This window comes from Paralichthys olivaceus, chromosome 13 (assembly GCF_024713975.1).
Source record: "Paralichthys olivaceus isolate ysfri-2021 chromosome 13, ASM2471397v2, whole genome shotgun sequence".
Lineage (NCBI taxonomy): Eukaryota > Metazoa > Chordata > Actinopteri > Pleuronectiformes > Paralichthyidae > Paralichthys > Paralichthys olivaceus.
Window position 1 is genome coordinate 18,901,606 of NC_091105.1, and position 9,997 is coordinate 18,911,602.

The window sequence follows — 9,997 nt, forward strand, 5'->3', positions numbered from 1 at the left end:
GTTGTTGTTTTCATTTTTGCATTTGTCATCAGAAACGTCATCAACACACCCACTTGCTAGCGGGGAATCCTGTGGAGGATCTCCTGCAGTTCTAACACAATGTCCAGACTTCTTACTAGGTCAGGGAAAAGTCTGGATACTCACACATTTGCACTCCCTCCCAGAAAATATGCAGAAATTCCCCAAAGAAGAGATTAAAACAAAATAACAAGTGTTGATATTTCTTTATGCTGGAGAAGCTGAGATGTTGATGATGATCTCACAACATTTCTTTTAGAACGGCATTTAAACTGCTGTTAATGCTAACATTGGAAAAACACGTGTAACACCTGTAGTAAAAAAATAAAACAAAACAACTCTTTTTTAATTGAACTTTAGATGATTCAAAATTGAACTCAATAAAAAGTTTGAACAAATAGGAAACCAAACTTAGTCAAAATGTCACTTTTTTTATTGCACTGCAGTGGTGTTAACTGTAACTGCATGTTTGTAACTGTGTCCGCATCTCAAACAGGCTCATGTTCATTTTCTTTGCATATACAGCACATCACCAATTTACATGATCCCATTCATTTCTCTTTCTGTCTGTGCTCCTGCTTTTATTACTACAATGATATTTACAATGTTTCCACTCATGTAATGAAATCTATGAACTGCTTCAGACAGGTTTTCTTTACAGGCGAACATAACCCAGGCAGTGCTGTTTGACTTCAGTCAGCATCATCACATCCTTGGTGCATAGATCTCTCAACACAAGTTTATAAATTAAAATTAAATCTCTCTCTTTCTCCCTCACAGGCACACACACAGTCTTTGCAGGGTGGAGCACATCAGCCGCAGAAGGCGTGGAGCTCCGCTTCACTGAAGCCCTGCTGCTTCAACAACCTGGAAGAAGAACAAAAAGGACAGGGGGTCAAAGTGCTATCAAACTTCTGTTGGACTGAACTAAATCAAACTCCTCCAATAAAAATAGTTTCAACATAAAGTTTATTTTCTTTACAACATGTCTGGTCAGGCTCCAGTCTGATGTCTGCCTTTGTTTCAATAATGTCAAAAGGTCATGATACACACCCTATTGTGAGTTCTGTGAAGGCAGAGGGGCCACACACACACACGTAGCTTTTGGAGCCATCGGGCCTGTTGAGGAAATCCTGAAGCATGGACTCATCAACTCGACCCGTCCTGCCAGACCAGCTCTCACAGGGATCAGAGAGGACGTACTCCACCTGAAACCTGACACACAAAACACACATGTATGAACCAATCACACTGAAACTCATCCAGGTCCCTCAGCGAGTCACAATTTATCCTTTTACACAACTCTGCAAGTTCTCTTCAGCTTCCCTCTCATCATTCTCTCAGTCCACACTTTGTTACGCACTCCACCCCCTCACTTATTTGAATGCTAATTAATGAAATATCAAGTTGTAACAGGGAAAAGCATGAGAAGACTTTAAACACAATCACACTGCTGCAGTACCTCTCATTGTTAGCAGCCAGTTCATCCAGTTCACGGCGCCAGAAGATGTCATCCTCCCGTCGGTTAAAAAAGAGAAGCTTGGTTTTTCTGAGAACACAAACATGAATATCAAACAACGCCTTGGATCAGTTAAACAGAACACACAACCGCCGTTCCCTCTAAACTGTGCTGTGGATTCGATAATACAAGTACAAGTGCAATACTTTTTTCAAACGAGACATGAGTTGTGGTTTTACCATTGTAAAACCAAGATATAATATTTAAAATGGTGATAACAATATTAAAAATACAGTTATTATGAATGCGCCAATTATGAGAGTTTTGCCTCCAGAGTTTTCTGACAGTTCCCACCTGATGGTGTCGAAGTCCTGGGCCAGTTGGATGAGGCGGGCCATCGGTGTGAATCCTGTGCCTGCTGCTAACAGGTAGAGGTGTGTGACATCACGGAGGGGGCGGACAGTGAAGGTACCCTCTGGACCACTGATAGATAAATGGTCTCCTACAGAGTAACAACACACAAGTGAATAACAACCCATACATAATCCAATAGACCCCACAAAGTTAAAACCTAGAGACACAGTGAAAACATTACATTATGTTCAAAGGTTTGAAAAAGAAGAGACAATGCTGTTTTGGTTTGTCCCAAATGTTGCATCTTCTTTGAGAATAAGTGATTTATTTTATTTAGCCGATACAGAACACGCTCTTTAGATATGACATCAAAACACAAGGTCATTTCCTCTTGACATCTAAAACTACCCCAGCAGGGAGTTTCCCTCTTGAGAGCATCAGTTTCTTTTTGTGAATAATCTCAGAGGATGTACGGCTCTGTTTAAAGTGAGTCCAAATCCACTTTGGAAAGTTTAAGAGATACAGAAAGGTCACAGCACAAGACGCATGATTCAAAATGTTTGTACTTTTAATAATCTCCTTTAAAAGCTAACCTGGTTAGCCTTGCTATTTGAATTTACCAGGTAGTAAGAGAAAATATGTTGCTACAGAGAACATGTGTAGAGCAGCTGTAAATAGTTTTTAACAAAAGACATTAAAAAAGGATGTGATGGGAAACTCTGAATCAACCTTTTTACTAAAGAAATGTCAGGGGCCAAAAACAAAGAGCAACACAAAAACTCAGTCCAATCAAACGTATGGATCCAAAAATATAAACACATTCATGACCAGTGAAAGAGCAACAATGAACACACCTACAAAGAATGGATGTGGATAGTTATATCATTACACCTGAACTCAACACACAATTCACTTCCAAATCATTTTACAGCAGCTCAGTAAATGTAATGTTATTGTAACATTATTATAGTTTGGCTGAATTGATCTTGTTATTTCAGTGACTCATAAACCAAACCATGCAAAACGATCAATATTTCTTTACAGGCTATATTCTGATTGTGTTTTATGTCATTTTAAAACCCTCTATTGCATTAATACCAAAAATACAAAAGGTCAATAGCTTTTAGTGTAACATGTGTTCCTAATAAAGTGCTACTAACAGTCATGTGACGGCCGGCTGTGACTCACCAGTGTGCATGTTGTTGAGGTGTTGTGTAAACACTCCATCAGGGTAAACCTTGATCATGAGGTAGAGATCGGTTTCCTGTGAGGAGCGCTGGGAGGCTGCTGCCAGGTTCTCATCTACTGGAGTGTACGGCCTCACCACCTCGCTGTCTGGATACGGACAAAAATAAAAAATAAAATTTTATAGTAAATAAAAGTGTGTAAAATATCTTAGGTCCAGTCCAGTCTGAGTAGAGACAGTGTGTGTGTCTGTGGACTGATGAAAATCTAAACTTTATGAGATGACCCTTGAACCCTTTCCAGCTTTATGCAAATCGATAACTCATGAGCATAAGCGATGATTTGTGTTTTTATTAAAATTCTGTTCATAAATGTAGATGATGTGAAGATTGGATGATGTTTTCAGATATAAACTCGGCAAATTCCAAAGAGTTTAAAAATGTGTTTTATTGACGTGAACTGATCAAAATCTCAAAAATAAAATCAACGATGGTCGAATAAATAACAGAAAAAGCTCTGTGTGTAATGCAGTTTGGTCTTTTTTCCGATGGTTCAGTGAACAGTTGGATAGACATTGCAGACCTCCTGTCATTGTATCCAGAAGAGTGTATGTAGCCTGTTTACTTGAGTTCTTACCTTGAATGAGGGCTTTGAGGTAGACATGTTTTCCAACAGGCACATGCATGACAGTCCCACGTGGGAGTTGCAGTCTGAACACATGGGTGTTGTGGTTCACCTCCGTTTTAGACACCAACACACAATCCCGATAGAAGGGAGCTGAAAAAAGATCAGTGTTGTAGTTTGTACTTTTTTTATTGGGTTCCTGATAACCCTAGCTTTGAAAAAGATACAGAGCATGAAGGAGGAATTGCCTCCCACTCCCTACACGGTCTTTCTGATTTGTTTGATTTGGAATCTCACCTCTGTCTTTTTTGTATAGAAATGAGTTGTGGAATTCAAGTGATTGACCGAGACTTGTCCATTTTCCTTTAGCCTGTTTACGTAACGTGACCTGGATCTTTCCCACTGAGAAAGCAGTGTGGACTGTTGAAAAAAAGTAAAGATTAAAAATGAACTTCAACACAGATTTTCAAACCTTTTTTGTTAAACAGAGTAAAGCTGTTGTCTTACCAGACGCATTTTCCTCTACTTCATCAGTGAGACCTGAACGAGGAGGAAAACAAACAATAACTTTATGTACAAATTCTGAACATCACGTCTGTGTCCATGTTTAATCACTCTGTTGCCAGTACCTCGTCTGATGTCATACCTTTAACATAAACACAAGAAACAACAATGTCAAAGAGCTTCAACCAGAGGTGGGAAATAACGAAGTACAAATACTTTGTTATTTTTTTCTCTCTGTACCAGGATGTTAACAAAAGAGGAAATGCTATTGCTACTATGCTATTTTGTTTGCCTACAACTTTTTTCATTTTGCCGAGTTATCATAAGAGGCATCGTGTATCATTGAAGATAAAAATTCAGTTTTACTTTTGTTCTTAAGTACATTTCAGAGCCTGTACTTTCTTACGTTTACTTGAGCAAAGGAGTTGAATCAGTACTTCTACTTTTACCAGAGTCTTTTTTACACAAGTAGTTGTACTTTTACTTAAAGCAACCTCTGGCTCAAACTGACACCTCAGTAAACAACTGAAAACCATGAGTTACATTACAGTGCTCAGGAGTTTTGAATTTTCTGGTCACACTGTTTTGCATAGTATCTTAACGGAACAGCAGTTGTTCATGTTTGTTGAACACATGTTCCTCAATATAGCACATCGTGTTTGTCACAACTATGGTCGTAATAAAGCTTTCAACTCTGAAATGTGATTTACTTCATTGTACACATGTACTGTACTTGTTCTGTTGTCCTCAATAGGAATACACAAATGTAATTGTATGTTATTAACCACACTCTACAGAATGACCACCTTCTAAAACAATAGCTAATACTGGCAGTAACAAACAAACAAGTTCATTTTGATTATACATCACTTGTGGCCTTTTTTCACAAACAGATGTTACAAAGGGCTTCAGCAGAGAAAGAGAAGAGACACAGGGAGCACACTGTTGTGCTGAGCCTCACTGTGTCTCAGTTATGTTGTAACTGAAGACAACAAAACAAAATGTAGAAAGTCACATCTCTACTCACGTAAATGTATCATGTAGGACATTTTGCCCAGCAGTACTTCCAGTCGTAGAACAGCCGCCTTGAGGTCAACAGTAGTGCAGCCTGAGCTGGGGATCTGACGGAACGGAACAGAAACAATATGCATAAATTTGTCACCTTTACAATTAACTAAGGCACATCTTTGACTAATTGATCCTTCAAACCTCTGTAAATTAAAACTAGATGTGAAACAGTTACAGACTTTAAAGCTTAAATTAGAAAGTCTGATGTACTATCCTGATGAATAATATTTAATAAATAGTAAAAAAAAGGAAGCCCAATTATTTCCCCCTCAGTGCTACCAACTGTCATATGCAGAGACAAAGGTGAAGATCAAGAGGGGTCTTTAAACCTGATTTGTGATTTAGCCTGGATACAGATCATTTGTGAGTTCTGTAGTTTCCAAACACAAGATCTTCATTCAGCCATTTTCAGAAATGAACACTGGAAAATGTCCACACTGGGGTCTAGTCCTGAATCTTGTTGTCTTTCTAAGTTGCCATCTTTGTTGGTGTCATCTACGTGTATAGCACCTCTTCTCACCCTGAGATATTTGTATTCTTTTTGGGGGTTTTTCAGTTTTGCATCTGTTACATGTTTAAATGTCATCAATACACTGAGTCCCTCCCAGTGAATCGTCTGGATAATCTCCTGATGTGTTCTCACATGGACTCACTCAGACATTATCCAGAGTGTACCAGGGGTTGGCTTGAGAAATTCTGGAGAATTTCGGCAGCAACTGACTCAGGCATTTCTATTTCAGGAGATTGTTCAGAGTTCAGTGCTGGTAAGAAAGCAGTTCATGTGATCAGTTACTTGCTGGATGCCTCATGGTTGTGTGTAGGAGTAGTTACCTTTCTTTTGGCATAAATGACTAGATGAACAGTTGTGTCAGTTTGGAACCAGTCGTACCTACATCAACAGACAGGAGACAATAATCAAGTTCATGTATGAATGTGATCATGTCCTTATGTATAAATGTGTGAATAATATTTACTGTGTTTATACCGAGGTCGGGAGTCTTTGTCAGGGGGAGGGGCCACTGATATAGGTGGGGCGAGGCCAGTCAGTGGTGGAGGAGGCATGATAGCTGAGAAGAAGAACAGAAAACATCACTATAACAAAGATTTAAGTTCAGATTAGGGATAGACTCACTGTCACACTTCTACGACTAAATATTACACTGCAGGACATGACTGAAAATGGTTTCTGAGATACAAGTGTTTTTAGGACTAGTTTAGATGAAAGGTAAATATGTGTGTGTTTGTGTGTGTCTATACATACCTTTAATTGCAGTTGTTGTTTTAGTGGCCATCCTGCCCACCAGGCACTCTTTCAGCATGGACTCATAATTCACCCAACGATGGACCTGTGTAGCAAGCATACACATTATTATAGCAACACGCGTAATCCATGAGTTACAGAAAAAAGTTATAGAACTACATCAAACTTGGCAGCACTCACAAGGCCACCAAAACAAAACCTGTCCCAGTCCTCCCAAGGTCCTGGGTCTTGTTTACACTCTGTTTCAGGAACATGTTATAGTCGCTGCTTCTACAGGCATCCTCTGGCCACAGTGAGCAATAAAGAGCAAAAAGAAATATTTGTAACCTAATGATATTACCTTTTTCTCAGTTAAAAAAATATGTCAAAATGCTTTTGATAAATACCAATTAATTACAGTGCTGTATAAACTGTTAATCTATTTCAATCATCAAGGTCATTTTAATTGTGACTGTAATACCTGGAGATGTAGGACTGCACCTTGAACTTGGAAAAGTAAAATTTGTGATTAACTTTCTTTATTGAATTTGTCATCTATAACACTTCTGTCAGTCCTGGGGGAGGGATCAATCACTGACTCTCTCTGAGATTTCTGTTTTTGGTTTTTCTGTTAAAACTGTTTTTTGGGTAGTTTTTCCTCACTCTTGTTGAGGGTTAAGGACAGCAGATGTCACACTGAATAATGTTAAGCATGTTAAGCCCTAAGAGGAAGATTGTGATTTGTGAACATGGGCTATACAAAGAAAATTTGATTGATTGACTTTACATACCTGATCAAAGAGGTCGGTGCCATCGATCCCAGCTGCCTTCATAAGCTCCTCTTCTCCACCAGGGTGGTAGTCCATGTAGGGGGTGATGTTGTACACCATACCTGAAAACACAGGGAATCACCGCCTCAGGGTTTAATGCCTCTGCCAACCACTTCAGTATGATTAACATCCATGTTTGTCTGAACTCCTGTCAAGAAGATTTTTCAGGAATTCAATAAAAGGTATGAAGCGTAAATCCTATGATTTAGGTTATGACCTTGAAACACAAACATTTCAATCGGTTCATCCCAGAGTCCAGTTGCACACTGAAGGAGGTGTAAGTCTGTGAGGGTGCAGTCAGTGGTTTTGTCTAGCTGTCATTAATAATGGGCCATCTTGTCTGGAATACACCACTCTACACTACGTCAAGGATCATTCCACTGACATTAAGTGTCTTCCAGAGTGGGAGCCACCCGTTCTCACCTCGTATGCACGTCCAGCAGTCGTTTCTCGTGTTGTGTTTCAGAAGCTCTTCCTGGGTAACTTCAATCAGACGTCCTCGGAGCCCGGTCAGATCTTTCCCACTCTTGGCAAACCGGATCCAGTCCATGAGACTGTGGCCGGGCTTTAATGCCACCTGATCAGGTAAAGACAGAGTCACTTTTCATTCTCATGTCTTCAATAGCAGATATGTCAGGTTAGTGTGGTAAGAATATGTCAATCTGCTGTGGTGGGGGTACCTTGCTCCTCCCGGACTGACCGGCGGCTGAGACCCGCTGCTGGGAGCTCGGCGCAGGGAAGGACTGGGTCGGGATGTTCAACATGTTGGAAACGCTTCGGAGACAGTCCCAGTGTCGGAGAAACCCTATTTAACCAGTTTACCACAGCAACACATGAACGACACCCTGTAGTCACACCGGCTGCTAGGAGCTCCTGCCGCAGACGTCCTTTGTGATGTCACACATAACTTTCAAAACTGTGTTTAGCAATGCTGCTTAGCTAGGAGGCTAATCTAAGCTAGGCTAACGAGCAACCGTACTTGTAACAGCTAATTAAGCATCGCCATGTTACATTTTGATGAAAGTTCATATCTAGAGCGTCAGTTCGATCATAAACAAGCAGACTCCGCTCGTTCCGTAGAGTCCAGAGATAAATGCAGAGCTGCGTCCAGCGTTAGAGCTTCCGCCTCCGTGAGGACTACAACAACTGTCGCGCAGTCTGAGGTCATCGTCAACAAATTGTGTCATCATCTTGCGACGCTGCACCGCCACCTCTCCGTCTTGGTTCCATCACTGATACATTACAAACGATCATTAGATTCAAAACATGAGTAAATTAATGTGACTTCATCATGGAGCGTTAGGTAGAACATGAATTGGATATTCAATAGGTTTCAGAGAGGCACATATGTTGTGTTAACAGTAATAATGGCCGCTTAATTACATTCACCTCTGCCTGTCCCTGTATGCCCCAGTATAAATATACTCAGATCATAGTAGTAAATGCACTCTACATAAATAGTTAGTTAGTTGAGCTTGTTGTCAGACTCATGAGTTCAAACCAGGATAAAAACAGAACAAAAACACAAAGTACAGTACAAAAACATAGAACACAGTCATCACCCTTTACAATTACATAGAGGATTACTACACATATGGCTTTGTTCCAGTGTTTCCAATAACATGCTGAGTGCATATCTTAGTGTTGTTTTACTCGAGGCCCGTATGATCATGTTTGTTGAGTCAGTGGCATGAAATGTGGAAGTTCTATAGCCACAAACATGCGGCTTGCAAAATTTCAAAAGCATCATAACATATTTGCCACCTGATGCTTTTTCAGTTGTGTATGACTGTAGCTGCTCCATGAGTGTGCTGTGTAAAGTGGAGTACAGTGGTTTCTACAGTATGTTGTAAACAGTGCTATTTTAACATCATCTGTACAGTGAGAGAATAAGAAATGAATGCTGACATGTTGGCTTGGGCAGTTTACAGCTCTGAGGCTTTAAACTGCAGATTTATGTGATAATCGTCATTATTACATAAATCATCTCCACTGGTGTCACCCAGATATTTTACTTTCTTCACTACACTTAAGACTTGGTCTGCCATAAAGAATGACGGAAGCTTTTGCTTCTGATCCTCATGGGTTCTTACAATCATGACAATGTAACATGGCTGCTGCGATGAAGAGGGTCTATTGAGTCACCTAAAGTGAGCAAATCCATCATTAATAGTGATGCTGTCCCTCAGGAATTTAATTTAAACAAACATGAAAGATGTTCCCACCTGAAATGAATCTGCTGAGTGAAGCGGTGAAAGATGAACTGTTTCTTCTTGAGTAACTGTCACTGTCAGCATCGTCGTCCTCCTCTGAATCTCTCTGGTTTTCATCTGACATTGTGCAAACAAGGCATCTCACTCAGCCTGGATGTAGTTTTTAGTTACAGTGTAAAACAGTGTTCGTCTCTCTCCCATCACGGCAACTGAAGGGTTTGCTTCTGAGAGGCTAATCTGCTAAGAGGATTCAAGGACAAGTTCTCTGACTTCACAATAAAGGCACATGTGCACCGGGTCAGGATTTGGCAGCGTAAGTGTTTTAATGCTGGTGAAGTGAAACATGTTACAAACAGAATCAAACAGTATGTGATCCATTTACTGCAGATATTGTGGCCTGTCTGTAATAAAAAGCACAGGTGTGAATATCAACACTCTGTTTTAGAACCATTTCAGTGACATGCACAATACAAAGCCCTGGAACTGACTCATCTATATGAAA

At 40.1% G+C, this 9,997-nt stretch overlaps 1 protein-coding gene across 1 annotated transcript; it reads right to left on the reverse strand.

Moving 5' to 3' along the window:
• Positions 1-433: 433 nt before the first annotated feature.
• Positions 434-9,703, reverse strand: cyb5r4 (cytochrome b5 reductase 4). Its single transcript, XM_020091027.2, has 16 exons — positions 9,508-9,703; positions 7,963-8,087; positions 7,706-7,859; positions 7,244-7,344; positions 6,474-6,558; positions 6,198-6,279; positions 6,044-6,101; positions 5,172-5,265; positions 4,148-4,180; positions 3,938-4,060; positions 3,653-3,793; positions 3,020-3,166; positions 1,832-1,979; positions 1,481-1,567; positions 1,072-1,233; positions 434-885 (listed from the first exon to the last, which is right to left on the reverse strand). Exons 1-16 carry the CDS (start codon positions 9,617-9,619, stop codon positions 831-833), a joined length of 1,707 nt encoding a protein of 568 aa, XP_019946586.2. The 5' UTR covers positions 9,620-9,703; the 3' UTR covers positions 434-830.
• Positions 9,704-9,997: the final 294 nt, after the last annotated feature.